The 20,746-nt window shown below is 42.0% G+C and overlaps 1 protein-coding gene across 9 annotated transcripts in view; it reads right to left on the bottom strand.

Moving 5' to 3' along the window:
• The window catches only part of UTRN (utrophin), a 339,362-nt gene that overhangs the window by 267,288 nt on the left and 51,328 nt on the right, over positions 1-20,746 (bottom strand). For all 9 annotated transcript variants that reach the window (XM_086877551.1, XM_086877555.1, XM_086877553.1 and 6 more), the window contains one exon: positions 14,049-14,110. In XM_086877551.1, coding sequence (XP_086733677.1) covers positions 14,049-14,110 — 62 coding nt within the window. The remainder of the gene's footprint in view (positions 1-14,048; positions 14,111-20,746) is intronic.

The following is a 20,746-nucleotide window of genomic DNA, read 5'->3' as shown; positions in this document are numbered from 1 at the left end:
CTGGTACCCCTGAGGGCCGTGCAGCCACTCAGAGGGACCTCAGCAGGCTGGAGACGTGGGCAGAAGGGAACTGTGTGAAATTCAACAAAGGCAAGCGCAAGGGCCTGAACCTGGGGAGGAATAACCTCATGCTCCAGTATAGGCTTGGGCTGATCTGCTGTGAAGCAGCTCTGTGGACAAGGACCTTGGAGTCCTGGTGGACAACAAGCTGTCCATGAATCAACAGGGTGCCCATGTGACTAAGGAGGCAATGGTGTCCTGGGGGCACTGGGAAGAACACTGCCAGGAAGTCAGGAGAGGTGATCTGGTCTCTCTATTCATCCCCACTGAGGACACATCTCACCAGGTGTATGTGAGCCTCACGAGTGCTACAGTTCTGGGCTCCTCAGTACCAGAGAGTTGTGGAGCTCCTGGAGTAGCTCCAGCAAAGGGCAACAAAGCTGATCAAAGGATTGGAGCATCTCTTTCAAGGAAAGCTTCAGGGAGCTGGGTTTGTTCAGCCTTGAGAAGAGACAACTGAGACATGATCAGAGTCTCTAAGTATCTGAAGGGAATGTCCCAAGACAGAGCCAATCTCTTCTCAGTGGAGCAACAGGACGAGAGGCAACAGGCAGAAACTGATGGAAGTTTCACCTGAACATAAGTAATACCTTCCCTGTGCAGGTGACTACACAACAGAACAGAGTACCCAGAGAGGTTGTGCAATTTCCCTCACTGGAGATACTCAAAAAAAAAACCATCTGCATGCAATCCTGAGTACCATGCTCTAGGGCTCCCTGCTTGAGCAGGGAGGCTGGACTAGGTGATCTCCAGGGGTCCCTTCCAACCTTAACCATTCAGTGATTTTATGAGCCAGAGAACAGGATAACAAATGGAGATGCAGAGAAGCCTCTTGTACAGTTTATGGTGTAATACAGGAGGAGATCAGCCACAGTGCAAACAACCCAGATGCCAGTAAAATTTAGTTTACATTTGGTTTGCATCACCACATTGAAGACAGTAAAAACAAGTTGCTAAGGGCACAAGGAAATTGTTCATATGACCAGAAAAGCAAGCAGTAGGAGCTAACAGAGGTCTCTGGATGCAGTAATATTCAAACACTCATTATGAAAGAAAAAAAAACTAAAAAAACCCAAGCAAACCTCTTAGTCATTGAAATGTTGGCCTCTCCAGAGCAGAGGGGAATAATCACTTCCACTGTCCTGCTAGCCACACTTTGTTTTATGAAGCCCACAGTATGGCTCTCTGAGCTGAAACACACATTTCTGTCTCATTTGTCATCCACCAGTACCCCCAAGTGCTTCTCCACAGGGCTGCTCCTAGTGGATTCATCTCCCAGTCTGTACAGATACTGGGGAATGCCATGATGCAGGTGCAGGCCAGGACCTCGCTGAACTTCACCAGATTCATGTGGGTCCACTTCTCTAGCCTGAAGTCTTTTTGGGTGACAATCATTGCCACTTGCAAATCAACTGTGCTTGCTTAGCATGGTGCCATCTGCAAACTCGCTGAGGGCGTACTCAAACCCACTGCATGCCACTGGTGACAATGAACCCTGTTGCAGTGTGTTTCTTGTTAATGGTATGTTCTGTGATTGCCCAAATGGATGGTTTGGTCCAGATGAGACCCTCCCACCCCATGTTGTCAATCTGCCCTCAGTCTCCTGTCAATCTGTCTTAGGCCCACCGCATGCTTGGAATTCCACTTCAGAAATCCCCTAAACTTTGACACTTGATTAGTCCATGTGACCCAGCTTTCCCCCCCTCCCTCCCTCATTGGATGATGATTTTGTGCACCCTCCCCAGGATATCTCTGATTAGCTGATGCTTTGTACCCTCCCTTTGAACCGCCTCCCTATTTCAGCTGTTGCACACTCGCGTTTTCTGTTTTTTGCCCCCAAGATTCTCCAGAGCAATAAATTCTCTATTACCCCATGCAAAAGACCTCCCTCTCGTCCTTGTCTCCTCAGAGCACAGAATGACAGCCAAAAAGCCGTAGAGCAAGTGCTCTAGTCACACTGATGACCCCAGGGTCATCCTGCTCCTGGGGTGTGACCCACTCCTGCTGCAGGATGAAGTGATAGAGACAGATAAGCTCCAGCCCAATGTGATAGAACCCTACAGATCCCATTATGGATCCCTGAGGGACAGCACTTGTTTCTGATCTTCATTTGGACATTGAGCAGTCCTTTGATTTGAGTACAAATCTTTGGATGCAGCTGTCTAGGCAATTCCTCATTTATTTAACACTCCATTCATCAAACCCCTATCTCACCAGTTTTGTGACAAATGATGTTGCAGGAGACACCCTCAAAGGCCCTACAGAAGGAAACCCTTTATAATTATACAATTAATTATAATTATATATCATTAGAACAGCACACACATATATAACACCGAAACAGAGAATGTTACAGCCGTATATGCTCAATTGATTTGTTGCCTTAGGTCCAGAAGTTAAAAAGGATTTGGAACTACTGAAAAAGCAGAAAGATGCCCCATTTAATACAGTGCAATAAGGGTATTTAGATGATACAGCCTTCTTTCTTTGCTTCCATCCCCTCACTTCACATGCATGAAAACAAGCTGAATGACTTCCTGCTTTCAGTCATTCATTTCAACAGGTCATGGTATGTTCCAGCCCTACACAATGCACCCTGCTGTGATGGTGGAAATAATTTAGATCTGCTTTCTCAGGAGAATGACTTCCATTTTGCTGGCCATCAGAGCACCATGTTTTGCTGTCAGTTTAAAGAGTCAACAGAAGAGTATTTAATTATTTCTGCAATCTAAGCCACTCATTCCTGGTTTGTTAAAGTATCCCCTATCCTCAAAACAGACAAAGCAATATACAAAGCCTCTGCATTTTGCAAAGTCTAGCAAATGCTCTCTGGGGGAAAGAAGTCAGCTCACAGGATATATTTTCCCACACGCAAGGTGACGAAAGTTTGCTAAGAAAGTTTGCAGCACCCACCCCACCAAGCCCATCACCACCTCCACAGAAGCACACCCACCAGGAAAGCTGGAAACGTGCTTCTCCAGCTTCCCACGCCCACCTGAATCACATGCACACACCTGGTGGCAGCTGCCACCCAGGCAGCCTCAGCTGTCCCATCAGGGCATAAAGCCAGCCCTAACAGCTGATGTCCCAATAGAGCAGAGACTGCACAGGCGCTGCGTCCTGCTCTGCTCACACTGCCTCCTCCCACCTGAACGCACATTTCTATGCAGGATGTGCTATGTGAGACATATGGTCTGCAGTCAGAAACATCACTGCGCTGTCCTCCAGTGCAGCTGGATGCTGGGATTTCTTGGGATGCAGATCAACAGCAACCCACTGTTCTTTAGGAAGACCTCTACTTTTTTTATGCAAGCAGAACAGCTACAGATCCCAGCTTCTGACAACCACCTGACTCAAAGTTCATTAAGCATAGAAGGGTGAAGGAAAATAGTTTCTTTAAATGGCAGCTCAAAGGGACAGTGCCATCCCCTTATTTCCCAAGAGAAGACAAGGAAAAGCTCTGGGGCAATGCTGACAAAGCAGCTACACATGCCCTCCTACACCAGGCACAGGCCAGGCTGCTGCCATCACCCCCTCTTTGTGATAAAACCCGTGCAGAGCCCCATCACCTCACAAGCAGTGCCCACCACCAAGCCTACTGGGCAGGCTGCTGTGGCAGTGCAAGGGCAATCTGGGAGCTGCAATACATGGCCACTAAGGCTGGACCTGCACTCCTAGTCCAGGGGACAGGAGCACACTTGAACCCTGGCTCTGAGGCAGCAGTCTGACTCCCCCGAGGGCACCTGTTCCATGCAGACTGCGCTGGGGTGAAGCAGGCACCCTGAGACCAGCTACTGGCCAGTGTGCTGCTGCAAGGGCGCTGGGGGAGGACAGAAGCTAAGGCACAGGGCTGCAGCTTGCTTCCTTCATCATCCCCACCCACATCCATACTGCTCACTCCAAATGCCCAGAAAGTAACCTGGCCTTCTGAAAAGTCAGTACCCACAGATACACACACAAATACCCAATCTGCGGTATGCAAAAAGCACATGTATTTCTCTCTCTGTAGAGTCTCATCTGGCATACAGTATACTAAGGCAACCTAAATTTCTTTGTCAGAACTGACATTTTACTCACTTTCTAAATACTTGAAGACTACACAAGCACAAGTAGTTCAGCCCCTGCCAAGGCTCCTGTAAGGAGAGGCAGTCCGTCACTGAGCATAATGGATTGAGAAACTTAAGTATTTGTCTTATAAGTATTGAGAAAAGTATTTGTCTTATAAGAAAGAGTGACAGTGACAAATCATATCGAGCCCTTCACAAGGGCAAATGGCTAGTCATGGCTGTGTTGGTAAGTACTTAAAGAACAACTTACATTGTGCTAAGCACTGTACAAATACGAGGCAGCTAATAGGTCCTTTCTCAAAGACAAAATAGAGTCCAGTTTACAAAGATGGTATAAAAGACAGGTATGGTATAAAAGACTTGGTACCAGAAGATCTGTGACAGTTCAGGGTGTAAAGCATTCACATCCCCCTCACTGAACACTTTTATCAGTTAACAGAAGGTAGTTTTTCTCAGCTTTGCTTATGTTTGCCACAAGAGCAGAAAAAAACCCAAGAAAAATCCTGGCAGAAATCTTTCCCTCAGCCTGTTCAAGAAGGCTTTGCCAGCAGAGCTGTACATGCAGTTACTGTAACAGACACAAGGGCTTGATAAAACAGACAAAAGAACATATTTAACAGACTTAGAAAGAGGCAGTGTTGGTTCCCCAGTGCTTTAAATTAGCACTGATCGCAGGAAAGGAGTCAATTCACTTAACAGGGCTGTAAGGGAAAGAGGAAGAGGGAAAAGGAAAGGCAGGCAGAGCAAGAGAAAGTAAAAATACAAAAGCTAGAGACTGTACAGAAGCTGTGGGCTAGACTTGCTTGTGTTCTCATGAACTTTGCATGGTGACAGCATTGGTTATGCACCACTAGGCACATACACAAGGATCAGAACCACATCCAATTCATCGTGTTATATTTATTTCAACAAACATTTTGGTGCCAGCCTTTGTGTGAACAGAAGTAAGGGAGGGAAGAGACTTTTGCTAGTTATCCACAGCAGAACCACTTCTGTTGATTTATCTCATGAGGAAGCAGCAGTTTACCCATGTTCTCTGAGCTGAAGACCAGATGCTACCATATGCACACAAGACCACACACCTCAGACATCAGTTTTGCACTTTCCAGCAAGATACCAGCACTCCTTGGGAAGGAGATACCACACAATGATCTCGCACCAGCCCTCATATGCCCCTTTGGCCATCTTTCAAGTCCCTCTACCTGGATCAGGTTTAAGAGGGTGACTCACACTTCCTTGTGTCCATCTAGAATTACTCACAACGAAGGGTCATCCAGGCCAGCCAACATGACTGTGCAGAAATCATTCCTTCTGTTTGCCAGAAAGCATTCCCAGGAAATGGAGGAAGATATAAAGAAAATCTGGATCAGATTTTTTTAAGTCATCCAATGCTGCTGACAGTCGAAAGCCCAGCCATCAACACTTACAGTTTGCTCTACTAAAGCCACCACAGCTACAAGGCAGAGATCATTCTTGAGTATGTTCTACAGTAGGACATTATTAACTGTCCCTTATTACCAATGGGGAACTAAGCCAAGTTGGAGAGAAAAAGGGAGTCACAAATTCTCAGTAGGACTAAATATCATTTTTTCAAACACAAGCTATTTATCACTTTAGCATGACTATTTATGTTCTTTATTCTTGAACATTAAATTATATGCAAAGGCAATCATTAAAGAAGTTCAAATGCTTACCTAGCTGTTCACATACAAATTACCTATAGCAATTTACCTGTGTTTTAATTCAATAATTATTAAAGCTACATTATTAAACCTAACTTTTCCAATTAATGAATGCTCAAGAGACTGCAGAATAAGAGATAAGCCACCTCCATTTCACATCCTTCTCAGTGATACTGAATCAGACATTGTAGTCACAAAATTAAAACCAAGATGAAAGGTCCTCTCAGTTTCACAGTTAGTGCACACTGGCTATCATCAGGAAAGTAACACATTTCATAAAACCATACAAATGACCTTCACCAGCCACTAAGAGAATGCAGCAGACAAGTTGCAGCTGCTCAGAGGAGTGCTGGGAAAAGCCCTAGTAGCCATTTACATCATCTGCCATTTCAGGAACACCAAAACAACCTGAAAAGACAAAAAGCAGTACATACTGATTTTCTATCAGATTTTTCTATCTTCAAATGTCACTTCCATGAAGTTAAGTGTTGTTTTAGTTAATTATTTTTAACCAATATATGACAATTCTTAACATCTAATAAGATGCTGAATACATAGGTCAAAGTAGTAGTAGAACTGCAAAGACCCCTTTCCTTAGAGAGGGGGCAAATATTGGACAGGTTGGGCTCTTACATGAGAGCATGAACAATTCACAATGTTCAAGTATATTCCCAGGGAACTCATGGTAACCAGTTTAAACTCAAACAACACAGGAGCAGGAACTACACTTTATCATGACGAAGACCAAGTAAGAAATATGTCAAGTGCTGCTACATTATAAGGCCAGCACATGGGAATTCAATGTGGGAAACAAATCAGAAAGCAAAAAGGTCATTACATAAAGTAAACAATCATGTCAACAAATAATCTTGCCAGTTTCTAATTTAAGACCATAGACATTGTTTACAGAAGTATTTTTATTAAAACGTGATACTTTTTTCCATTCTCCTTCCACTAACATGCAGGAGTTACAGGACATCATACATAAATCCTAGCTATACTGTGACAGATGTATTTTCACAGACTTTATGCTGAATATTTCCAAGGAGTTGTGGCATCTCAACACAACACTAGTACCAAAACTGTGATTTCAAATACCAAGTAAAACAAATAAATAAAAAGTTACAATAATAAGAGGAAGACTCCTTATAAACCAAATTATTTTTAACGACTGGTGCTCAAAAATAAAATAGTTACAAGCAATTAATTAGGTATTTAAAACCCCAGACTGGGTGGCAGGGGGAAGTAATACTCATTGCTGAGATATGCTGGAAATTTTGATTCTATTAGATGACAGACATGAGTTTAAGGAGCAGCAAAGCTGAAAAGCTAAAGATAGTTCAATTCACAGAACACCTAAAATATTTGACTGAAAACATGACCAAAGTGGGGAAGATCTATCAGTGCAAATAGCACAGTGAGGCAGCAGTAACTCTTTCTGTCTCCAGCGTATTTATTCACGCATCTACATATGCCTACGTTATAATAACACATTTAATGTAACAGAACTAACCTCAGCTTGTAATTAAGCCTCATTACATATCAATATCAGGGGCAGCTGGGACCCTGCTTACCACTGTCAGTTAATTCTATTGTAAGACTGAAAGGTTATCCTTTTACTTACAGTTTTTCAAGCCAGATTACTTCAACCGGACCCTTAAAAAAAATTGCTGCTAAGCAGGTTGACTTTTCTGATTAGCACTTAACAGGTACAGGTTTGCTTTGAGGTTCAGCTCTAGTGCTTGAGAAGGTCCCAAAACACTCTGACAACTGGGATGATAACCAAGCCCAAAATTCAGAGTCAGACTCTGTCCCAAACCCAGAGCATCAACCAACCTTTCAAGTCCAGAAAGGGAGATGCTACCCACACTTTGTTCTTAGAGCAGAAAGCAGCAGAAGTTGAAAGGAAGGCAGAAAACTGACAATTTTTTGCTGTGGCTATATCTGGGAGAGATCACAAACTGCTACACAATGTTGCATTTATGCTAGAAAGTAGTCATCCTTACCATAACTCACACCTATTAGAGAAGAAAAATTTACTTTTGTGCTTCTTGGCTAATACATATCCTAGGCCTAGAAAGGTTTATTTGGTCTTCTCATAAAAAGAGACCAAGAAAAAAGTAGACTAAATATTGACTTTTTCAAGGCCAGCTCATGCAAATGCTAATTCTTTTCCATCTAGATTATTCCTCTTTTCTACCAAGGCTGTTGCTTTTTAAGCTTTGGCTATCTTTGAGTGAAGTTACATTTTACAGTTTAATTCAGCATTGAAAAATATCAGAAGCAATTAGACTGTAGAATACTTTACCAGTCATCAAGTATTTCCTTGCTTGTGCCACAAAAACTGAACTGCAAAAAGGATTAGACACCATCTTAGGTGATGTCACCTTGGACAGACAAAATTGCCTAATCAATCTTTTTGATCTCTTTTCTTGCATGACTAATACACTGTCCATGTACTACTCTGTAATTCTCCTTCCCCCCCCAAAAAAACAACAGTTCTGAAATGTCTTTGACCTCAGGTATCTCGGGTCATGTGAAATTAATTTTCATGAATAGGTATAATTTTGTCTTTAAAAAGATTTATCACAGTTGCTCAGGGTCAGCAGTGGAGCTGCAAAATATCTTCAGAAGTACAGGACCTGACATTTACTATTATGACAAAACAACTCTTAGAGGAAAGAAAATGAAGGAGCAGAAATGGAAGAAAACATCTATTCAGCACCCCACACAAAAAGCTAAAAAGAAGACTTTGCAGTTCACAAATTATTTAATTCCTCATTATACCAGGCATTAACTGTTTCAATTTTAAGATGCATATAAAGCTACCCCACCCCAAAGCGCTCCAAGTACAACTCATGAGTTCACCTACTGGCCTGTCTTCTCTCATCTTTCTTTGGTGTCCTTCCAGGGGAGGGGACACACCAGAGCCCAGGAGAGGAAATGCACAGGAGCCCCACACTGAGCGCCTGCCTTCTCAAAGGCTAGCTTGGAGCTCAGCCCTGGAGGATGCATTCTGCTCCCAAGCTGCACCTCCACCTCTTCTTTAACTCAAAAGTGAAACATATTTTTTGGGAGACCACAGAGTAGGAAAAAGAGCTTGAGATGCTGTAAAAGTGTGGGATGTCTGGTTTTATTCACACTAGCAGGTCCTGGCCTGGCTCCAAGCCCTGTCAATGTTGGCCAATGCAGATGTCAGGGCACTGACACGGGACCTGGAGGAGCAGAATCCTCCAAAGATTCCAGAACACTGCAAATGCACAAGTGAGACTTTATAAGGCTTCTGTACATAAAAAAAAAAAAAGAAATTGAGCTTGGATTGGAAAGCAATGGGAACACACGATGGAAAGGAAAGGGAGGCCCAGCGCTCAGACATCCAAAGGCTTTGAATGCAGTTCCTGACACCTTGGAACAATGCCCCAGCTGGCTCCATTCAACAGCCTCCCATACCCAAGACTTATAACTGAGGGGCAGGGAAACCTAGTGTCATTTTCACTGAATACCATAGATCTCTCTGGGCTTTTATGCTCCTTTTGCAGAGCACAACCTTCCTAGCAATGAAGTTTTTTTGCCATCCCTGTGGGAAAATTTCCCAAACACAGTGAAGAAACAAGTTTTTGGTAAAAAGACAGAGCCTCAGTTTGCCAGTGCTGGATCTGTAAACTTCCTCTAGTGAGTGACAGCCCTAAGTTCCAACAAGCTGTGACAGACCTGACTCCATGGGTCTAAATTAAGTTAGGGAATCATGTTTCTTGTGCTGACTCTGTGTTCCACCTGCCAAGTTCAGGAATAGCAGAGGAGGAGAGGAACCAATCTGAAAGCAAGCTTGGAAAAGTACCACCTTGGAAAATGAGGAAACTAAAGCCAGTAAAGACTGAATCCTGCAAGAAGGTAAAGGGAGGGCAAGGTTAGTACCACTGAGACAAAGGGAGATGCAAAAATAGGACTGACCACACAAACATCAAATCCTGTAAAGGCAGGAGAGGGGAAATGAAGGGCAGATGGAGCAGGTCTGGAGCTTCAAAAAGAAAAACTGGGTCTCAATGGGAAAAAAAGTCTAGTGACAAAGGCAAAAGTGGATATGAAACAGGCGGGGCAGTCAAACTCGAGATTTGCAAGGGTTTGCCAGGCAGACAAGGCTTCTGACACGAGAGGGTGTAATAGTAAGTGAGGGAAAAAAACAATCAAACAAACAAACCAAAAAGAGGGTCAGAAAGTAGGAGTAAAGAAAGAAAATAGGGCAGAAAGAATTGTACTTGCAGGGTTCTAAAATGGGACATGAGACTCCTGAATTTCTTAAGATGCCTATCAAGTTTCTAGAAACCTTCTGGAGCTGCAAGTGTGAGCATCCAACTACTTTGTTCTGTACTTATAAGCTGAAGCACCAGAGATCTGCAAGATGCAGTTAAAAATCCCAGGCCTGCTGATAAAACATTGATAAAATATGTTGATAAATATTGAAGCTATTCAGATATTTGGACAAACTGGGGTTGATTAGAAAATCTTTGTTGACTTCCTCTTTACCTATGTAAACAAATAGCATATGGCTACTGGAGCACTACATTATCCTCCACACTTGAAATCAAACTCCACTGTTAGCCAGAAGCTCCCCTGTAATCCATCAGAATCATTTAAAACACAATTTTACATGCAATTACTGTGTGCCAGATTAGGAGACTTCCTTAGATCCTTAAAGCCAGTCCTTGCTGACACAGGTGTAATCATCTTCAAGTCCCTTTTCTATGCTGAGCAAGCTCCATCTGAAAACCAGCTAGATATTTTGGATGATTTAATTGAGTTTGCAGAAGAGATGAACCCTCTGAATCCTGCCATAAGGATCAAGAGCTCTATTTTATAATAAGAAATGTCAAAGAAATGCCAAATCCTCTGGGATAACTTAGGTGAAGTCTCAGATTGGGCACTCAAAATCAGTAGCCAGTTCTCATGTTTACCTTTATTTGCACTGGCTAAAAACCACTGTGACAAGATAGCACTTCTGCATTGCAGAAGGGTATTCTGAACATAACATACATATGAATTGGTAAGTATTAATGAAGATTAATATAGAAAGGGATAAAGGGATAGAAAACAATTCTACATAGTATAAAGAACATTTATCAGCTATCTATATGACTAGATGCTTTAATTGGTAAGGTTATACCACAGAAAAACAGCTAAATTTGACACTTGAAATTAGACTGGACAGAGCAATGGAAAAAATACAGTAAGTAAAAACATCACATTGCTTTATAAGCATATGCTGAAATACTCTGCCTCAATATTTGAGTACTGTCGCTCTATTGGGAACGGTGAGAAGAACAACACAGACTCTCTTGGGAGTCAAACAGGAGCATTTCTCTCCATTTATTACCTCAGGTCTTTTTTATAGACCGATATGTGAAAGCACAGAAGAGTAAAACTCTTATTGGCTAGTAAACTGACACATCACCATCATTGGTCAGTGGGGTACTCCACCCCTCCACCTTCTCTTGCAAGAAAACAAGGAACCGACAAACAGCACCTGCAAGGCTGTTTTCTGTCTCTGAGGATTGTTTTAATTCCTCCTTATTAATTCCCAGGCCAGTTTCTCAGGCAAGACTGAGAAAGTTATGTGGCCTGCTATTCCACAGGCACTGTGCTCCCTGCTTCATAGTTAGCATCCATAGAGTACAAACTTGGTTAAAGCTTGGTAACAGACTATTTCTCTAAAAATTTTTATTCCATTCAATTTGAACAAAATATCCTTCCTACACAGCCATCATAGGCTTTTGAGTTGTAGTGTGTATAGCTCTCCTTGGAGAGCACTGAGACTTGGCTGAGTATATTTATTGACCTTAAGACTCAATCCACTTTAAATGTTTGTGCCTTGACTTCAAACAACACACAAATAAAAGGCATTGTTCTAGCACAGTTTAAACCAAGAATGCAAAACCAAGTTACCCTACTGGGAACTACACCAAGAACTCTTACCTCGCCGATCCGAAGCAGGCACCTCACAGCACACTTGAGCTGCTTTAAGTGTTTTATTCACCTGCATATTCTCTGATGAGAGAAGAGAAAGACACTGCTCCCTTTCTAGATCCTTTGTAAAATCTTATTGAATTGACTTAAATCAAACTCAGCATCATGCAGTTGCAATTTTACAATTTTTGTATGGTAAGCTGGTTCATAAAGGCTCAAGAAATTACTTTTTGTCTTCCTAAATGAAGGGCAAGTACAATATCATTAATATGGAAGGACAAGTAAAATTCTTGGAATGAAATTTGCAATTCCACACAAAATGCCTGAGTTACCATTTTGTTTTCTGTAAATCAGATTACATTTAACTAACCTCTAAAAATCTCTCTACTCTACTAAGCAACTAAATCAATCTAGTTCACAGAAAAGGAATTTAAAACAACCTGAATGACTTGGTACATAAAAAAAAACTTCACCATGACAGGACTGAAGTCAGTCCCCTTTCTATTTTTAAGGAAAAATTGAAATTGGACTTCCTTACATTAGGTGATTTCTACTTAACACCATCATTTTCCTTGCAATTTGAACATACCAGTTTTCATAAATCTGTGTCCTGTCATGTCAAAACAGCCATGCTCAAGTTTGAATTGGACATGCAGCAGTTGGGAGTATGTCCTTTTACAGAAGTCTCTTTAATATTTAACAAGGCTTTCATAGCTTCAGGTGTTTAATGGGCCATGAAGTTACAGAGTTACAAAGCTACAGTCACTTCAAATCCTGTGAGTATCTGACCATACCCTGCACCAGGGAAATCCAGGAGCTTAGCAGGATCTGTCTGATTACACAGCACAGAAGAAAAGACGCTTTATATGATATACCTATACGAGTACAAGCGGAATGACTGAAAACAATTTTACCTTCTTCAATACAATGCACACAGCAGTCACAGATAAGTCACCTGGCACATTCTCAGTATGACTGTCATTCATTCTCAATACCACTGTCATTTCCATGTTCATGCCAGCTACAGGACTCAGTCAGTCCTTTCTTTCTCACCACATTTTCTGTCCTAACATGATCCTGCCCTGCCTAGTGCTCCTCCTGCAGGACCACCACTCCTCTGGGCAGCACTGAAAAGCTGAGCATAGAGCAACCAGTTACCCACACACACTGCTCCTCTAAAGAGCAAACTAGCCAAGAATGCATTGGATGAAGAGTGCAGGATATCAGCTTTCAACCAAAACAAACCTAAGCCAAAATGATTCAGCCAAGGCTACAAGCCTTGCATTGCCCAGTGTCCTGTTGCACCGGAAGGAAAGGAAGGTAAGAATTCCTTGCATTACTCATCAAGAACTTCAGAAGGGCAGCGCTCCAGAAGCAGCCATTCATTGCTAAAGCACTGTTGCAGCTTTATTTGAAAAAAAAAAATAAAACAAAAAAAATCAAACCAACAACCACACCCCCTTCCTGTCAATTTTTTTTATCTGCTTTCAAGATCTCACACACATGCCACTTTTCAATAAGAGCATACAAAAGAGCAGCTACCCCATTTGCAGCACCACACTAGGTAGAAAAAAAACATGAGAATTCCAGGTACTTTCACACATTCAAACTATGAAGTAGGAAAACCTTGCACAGACACTTGTGCTCCTGGGCAATGTGTCATTTTTCCCTATCAGCAGAACAGTGTAAAAAGCAGGCTTTAAATAGCATTCCAAAAGAAACTTCACTTCCTTTATCACCCCAAACCACGAAAGAGCCTCAGTAAGTTTCAAGCCAGTTAAAAGAATTAAAATGAGAAATGTACAGCATGAGAGCCGAGGAAAATTCAAAATTAACAAGTAATTATATAAAATTTCAGTCAAGACTCGAGTAGCAACACTTGGTGGCTTCAACTAGAGGTTTGCAGAGTAAAACCAACTCAGTGACAGAATAAAACACAGCAATGAAGGTTCAAAATCTGCTGCAATGCACTCTGGAAACCACATGTAGAAATAAACTAAACCAAACCTAAACAAAACCAAACAAACATGCTCATTCAAATAACTATTCTAATACATTAACAAATGGGATCTTTTATTTTTTCTTAAAACATAGTATTGAATGTTTATGTGTATGGGGAGATTGAGGGAACAAACACTACACTATTTTATCCGTTTTCACTACACACTGACATTTTAATGGGAGTATTCAACAAGAGTAAGAGCAAAGTATATTTAACCAAAATTATTCTAAACAGTGAACCAAACAAAATAAAGTAGTACATCCAAACCAACGTTACCTTGGAAAACCGAGCATTTATCCATTTTGTGAAGGTTTTTTTCTGTACATCATTATGTTCATCTGGAGAGAGAGAATAAGAAAACAATGAGTGAAAATGCATTCTTCTTAATCCCAGATTGTTCAATACAGGTCACATTAAACACTGTCCTGAGAAGCAGAACTTTTTGCCTTATCTGTCAATAAAGCTGTTCAACCATCCACAACACTCTGATACTTGCAGAGTCACACAAGTGTTTTGCCTTTGCTAGTCACCACAGCAGCTCCTTTGCATTAGGATCAGCCTCACAGCACCTCCCAAGCGGGTTTCTGATGCATAAAATTCACAAGCTTCCCATCAGGTGAAAAACAACCTATGAAACCAGGGGCTTTTAATTAACAGACTTTGTCAACACCTTTTTGCCTGAATGCATTACTCCACAAGGTGCTGAGGCCCTTATTCAAGCTTCTGATGCAGATAATAGGTTCTGTGGTAGCAAAGCTGCTGGGACAACCCTTGAAGCACTGGCAGCCTTACCCACCCTCAGCCTGCTTTGGCACCTGGGTTCAGAACCATGTTATTGATCAGTCACAGACAAGGTCAGCTAAGGTATGGGAAGAGCTCAGCAGCCCTTCCCTTCAGATGCCCTGCTGATGTGGCACCAAAGTACCACCACCTAGGGTCTGGGAGACAGCCAGAAAGACCCAGCAGGATGAGGAGGAAGGGCAGGCAAGTGCCTGTAGGTCAGAGCAGAGGGAGGAGCAGTGGCCTCCAGCTGTGCAGAGGGGAGGGCAGCTTCCCAGGATGCCTAAGGAAGCCATTTAGGAGTCACCTGCAATTTTACAGAGCCTGAACACTGAACCAGGGTGAATCACCTCTAGCACAGGACAGACACTCCTGCCTGTATCACAGGACACATCTTGGGTAAATTGCACCGAGCACTGCTAAAGGTGAGGCTGTGCTTCATCACCTGTACTTAAATGAGAGTGAAATACCTGCTGACAACTGACTAGGCAAGGAGGTTCCCCCAGTATGGATTTCCAGGTCTGCTTGCTGCAGACAAGAAAACACATCCATGCAACCTGCTGAAGGCTTTAACCTCCAAATCCCCGCCCAAACCACAGGCAGGGCAGTCAGTGCCTTACACCAGGCAAACTGTTGGGCATCTGCAGCCCAGATCTGGAATCTCCAAGAGCCCTTCAAGACTCCACTGGTTTCCTGGCAGACCAGTCTTGAGATACCCTTCAGGCAACCACAACACACTGCTGTCTGGAAGGCTCTCTTGTGGAACCTCTTGGTGGCAGCTGGCATCAATTCTTCCAGAATCTATACCACAAAGTAGCAAACTCACAGTGGTGTTCAGACTAACTGTCCCTGCACTTGGAATGAAGCCATAGAAAAAGCTTGATTGCAACTCAAATTTTCTACTTCACGCAATCATGGAAATTTATGCACTCTGAAGCAATATCAGATTATGATTAATATCAAATTATACAAGATCATATACCTCAGCAACAATTGAGACTGTTGTACAACAGAGTTTTATCTATAAAATCCAGATATTAAAAAAAAATACTTAAAATTACAAAACACAACCAGAAGATTTCATATATAGATGATCTCAATATTTCTCATTTCTAGCCTAAGATGAATCTGAAGCTGACACTACCCATGTATTCACATCTGATATATCTATCCAAAAAGCTGTTACAAACAGAAACCAACAACCAGGTATGTTTTACCTAACAGCAAGGAATAGTGCCTACAGCTCAGTCCAGATACAAGAAGCCACACTGGTAAGAAATGAAGTGTCATGACAGTTGAAAAACTGTATGAAATTGTTCATACCCATTTAAAATAAAACCTCAATTCTGGGCTTCTTTTAGGCTACAGCTGAAAATCCTGGCTTGGGACACAAAGGGTGCAAATCAGCCAGGAGCCATTGTTTCACCCTTCTATGACTCTCCTCTTTGGCAGCTAAAGCTGATCCAAAGGACCCTACACTTGAGTCACACCTCAAGCTCAACAAGATATCAGCCCAATGCATGAAAAGATTTTTCTGAGCAAGCTTCAAGATTGCTATAGCATGTGCACAGCATGCCATGCTCAGATTGCTGAAACTCAAGGTGCTGTTTCAGGGGAGTACAATGACTTAAGGAATCTTGTTAACCCTGTCTTTTCCTCTCAGTGGCATAGAGCTCCCTGCCATCAAAGACAGAAAGAACCAAGTAAGTTCCTGGCAGATCCTATGTATCCATCTCACAGGAGCCTGGCTGACAAGATTAAAAAAATAAAGAGAAATAAAAACAAATAAAAATTTAAAAAAATTTAAAAAATAAAAAAAATGAATCCATTTTTACCCTACAAGACTTGTGTTTTGTTTTTTTCTTTTAAGACACAGTAATGGACTAGATCGGTCCAACAGCCACTGTTGGACCAATGTTTTTTATGAGCACTAATTACAAATTGCATTGAACATCATGATATTTAAACATGTTTCTCTTTTTAAATATCATTCATTAACCTGCCTGTCCCTTTCGTGCCAACACTCCCAAATACACACCTGTGTACCGCAATGCCTTCCTAAGGCTCCATCTGCCTTTTTCCTTCCTTAAGCATCTTTGAGAACGAAGAGTAACACCACAGTTTGAGGTATCACATCCTTTTTACATTATTACTCCTTAGCATGATAAAGGCAAAGAACAGAGAGGCCAAAAACAGTTGTATAACTGTGTAAAAGGGAGAGCAACAGTTATGAAAAGGGCCTTGGATTTATAAATATATAATTTATAATAGATAATTTATAAATCCAGTGCAGCAAGAGCTCTACATGCCCCACTCCTGGAGGGTTCAGCCCCTTCCCGAGCACACACAAGGTGAGAGCTCTCCCCAGCTCCAGCCTGCCAGGACTCCCTCAGCAGGCCTTGCTCCTACAGCTGCTCCCCAGCACCTCAGTCCAGTTTGTGGCAGTGCTCCTGCTGGCCGTGCTGCAGTAGCACACAGGCACTTTTTAAAATCCAGCCCCTTTCCTCACTTTGCAAAAAGAGGGTTTTCTAGGAAGAGGAAGGAAAAAAAGCCACCAAAACCCTCATCTTTGATAAACACAAACTACTTAGTCTTGACAAAAGATTTGGTGAATGAAAGAATATGAATGTACGTTCCCCTAATATCCCCTAAGGAGCAGAGCATCCTTTCCATTTCTTAAGGAGTGAGAACCCCCACAACTCCCATCTTCCTGGACAGTTATAAAATCCATAGACAACCCTTGCCAGTCAGGCTCTGCTTTTATGTTTGCTTTATAAAAGCCTCTGAAAGTAGGATTTTTGTAACTGCCCTTTACAGCTACAGTTTTGTCGAGCTTTCTGCTATAAGTCCCTGTGAAAAAGGAAAAAAAAAAAACCCACAAACTGAAATGCTAGTGCTTTGATAGCAACACTGACAAGTTATTTTATCCCTCAAAGTAATTTTCTATAGATTCCTACAAGTCTGTAAGGCTAACCCCCGGAGGCTGACATTATGATTTGGATAACAAATTAGCCACATTCAGTCAAGAAAACAGTATCACCATTCAACAAAGCACACAGTAATCCAGCCAGTCAACTTCTCACACAAGACATTAAAAATGTCAGCAAGTTACAGCCCAGTGAGAAACAAATTCACCAAGCTGCTAAAACATTTGTTTCCTTTCTCACTGCTGCAGCCTGACAATACAAGCCAAGGACTGACTCAGGGCCAAATTCTGCTTCATTACCTACTGTTTCCTCTGGCCAGTGTGGCTCTGCCTGCCCTCCAGCCACTTAATGGACTAGCAACGGACAATGTCAGAACAGTTTGTTCCTTTAAGAGGAAATAAAAACAAACCTAAACACACACACACACACAAAATTAAACTCTGGTGATGACAAAAGAGAGAAGAAAAGTTTCCTATCCCGGATGCCTGCTTGCTGAAGCCTGCTGCTGTTACACAAGATGATGTATGTCCACCCAACTGGAGCGCACTCAAAACACCCACTCCTGTGATCTGATGCCCCGGCTGTGTCCTGGCACTCAGTCGCCCCCAACAGCCGCTTTTCCAGCCTTACATACCTCCTCCACCCACAGCACTGTCCTGTAATTTAATAAAATCCTGTCTGGGGCACCTTGAAAACACAGTTCGAGTCCAATCCATTACCTGGTGAATATCATGTCGGAGAGCGAAACAGAATCTAAATTATCTAAAAATAGAGGTAAAAACAAAAGCCTCACTGGATTGCTGTTTGTCCTCTACTCAGCCTCCGTTTCATGCTGAAAGAGAGCTTTCTTATTTCCTCAAAACACATTACATGCTTGCATGACAGAACTGCATTATTTAGCTTTTGAAAGACAGAAGTTATCGCACCCAAAACAGCTGGCAGAACAGCGCTATAATGAAAATGCCCTGGAGAAGCACAGACTGGATTGGCAAATAAAGTACAGAAATTGCCCAACCACTCCAGCACAGTCATCTCACAAGGGTCATCTCACATTTGAAGACTTAAAATTGCCTTCACCACCTCGTTATTTAGATTCTCAGCAAAGGAATTTAGAAATAAAAAGAGGAATTAGCCTGTGGGTTTCAATTAAGACACTTGGAATGTAAGGAAGTTAGAAACATCCCTTCGGCAATCAGTAGTATCTATCCTAGACACTGCCCCACCCAAGAGTATCACACCTAGGAAACCCTGAAAACAGTAACAAAAAGAAGGATAAGTTTTGTATTTTTAGACAGAAAATAAATCCTTTTTTAGAAAGCAATTATCTTTTTGTCTAACTCAGACTAATTGATATAGCAAAAGACACAAAATAAGCATCTACAATTTGAGCATGGAAACCAGCATAGTTTTTATCCCTGTTAGCAAGAAGCAAAAAGCCAAGAAAGCCATGAAACACCAGCTTGGGACCACCAAGCTCACAGAAGGAGGCCTGAGCTCATTGGGAGTACAGACCCCTGAGTTTATCAACACAGAATAATCTTTATCAGCAGGTTTTGGGTTAGGCTATTTTTAAGGATTGGAGAGAAAATGGGGAAGGTAAGATGTTTAGTCCTTTTAAAGGAACAAAAAGCAAAAGCAGAGATTGTTCTGCAGATTCTCACTTCTCTTGCAACACCATGGCAGAAAAAAATAGCTCAATACAAGACATAATTGACTTGGAAACTTTCACCTTTGTGCTGCAATTTTAATTTCTGCAATCGGTGGTATGAACAAAGCTTTCCCTCATTCCTTTTCCTTCTCTCTCCAAACTTCAGCAGTTGGGCAAAACCAGAGTTATATTAGTGTATCTAACAAAAAAAAAACCAAAAACCAAAAAACAAAAAAAAAGTAACAACATTTGCCTACAGCAACTGGCACACAAAACACAGTTACCCAAATTCTAAGTTTTCTGTAGAGACCGAACTATGGAATATAAGCATTAGGAAAAAAAAAATCAATAAATAAAATTATGCAAAAAGGAAATCCATGCACTTCACTACCTGGTGTTTCCCAACAGTAGACACCAGCAAAAACAAGACACCATAGACAAGTAATGAGGACTACCCTCTGGTTCTCACCAAAGTGTACTGTAAGTTTAAGCTAATTTGTGTTTACTTCACAACAAAAAATCCCCCAGCAACTGATAACCTAGAGGAAGGCATCCTCACAGCTGAAGGAATATTAAAATAGCTGTTTCCATACCTCCCAACAAAAGCAACCTAACACGCCACACTGTGGTCTCAGCACTTTGGAATGATGATTAAAAGGGAGGTATAGATAACCAAGCTCTCAGGAGACAGAAATAATGCTCAGCAGGAGCCTGACAGCCCACACTGCTCAGCCAGTGACCCTGCTGTTTTCATGGGATGACAATGCAACCCAAGAGCTGTAAGCAGTGTCCTGAGGCTGCTCCAGAATTGCAGGCAGTACACAAGGCTGCTCCAGAGGGTCACCAGACCAGAAACCCCACATTTCACTCCAACACCTTGCAGTGGGTCCCTAACACCAGGTCAAACCAAGCAGCATCAATTCCCACTGCAGGACAGCCCTGTCAAGCTTTCACATACAATACAAATACATTTGAGCACATATTTCACAAACTGCCCAGCACATGGAAGGAAGAGAAAGGCAGATAACTCCTGCCCAAAATCTACCAAAGATGATGTTTCTAAGCAACAAACAGGAAGGCACCTAAGGAAAAAAAGGCAAAGTAAATTTATGATCTCAAATAAAATCATAAACTAGATTTACTACAGCTGGTTATGTTATAAGCACAGATTAGGTCATTGAGTTTCTCAGTGGTTATAAAGAAAATGGAATCCACAAGTTGGTGTTAGCCATCTGCTGCTTTTTCTCTGCCGAAATTAGAACTGTTATTAGGCTCACTTGCACTTGTGGAGGTGATTCACAGGATACAAGGTCGGAGGGATCGCTGTGATCAACCAGCATAATCTTCTGCATAACAGAAGAGCCATCCCCACAAAAAGCCTATCTGCATACCAGAAAGGAAGCAGAGACAACAGATGTCAGCCCCTTCAGAGGCACAAGTAAACAAGGTTACTTGGACAGAGAAGGAAGCCAAGCCATAAACTGTATATACGCTAGCAGCTCTCTCCTAGTTACAGCAGAGTTTCAAATTATACGGACATCACAAACAACCGCCTTTGAACATCTTCAGGAAACAATGTTCACACAAGATGTTATTTTGTTCTCTGTGACAGGCAGGTA

Source organism: Cyanistes caeruleus, chromosome 2 (genome assembly GCF_971803275.1).
Source record: "Cyanistes caeruleus chromosome 2, bCyaCae1.hap1.1, whole genome shotgun sequence".
NCBI classification, from domain to species: Eukaryota; Metazoa; Chordata; class Aves; order Passeriformes; family Paridae; genus Cyanistes; species Cyanistes caeruleus.
This window is presented reverse-complemented; position numbering and strand designations above follow the sequence as displayed.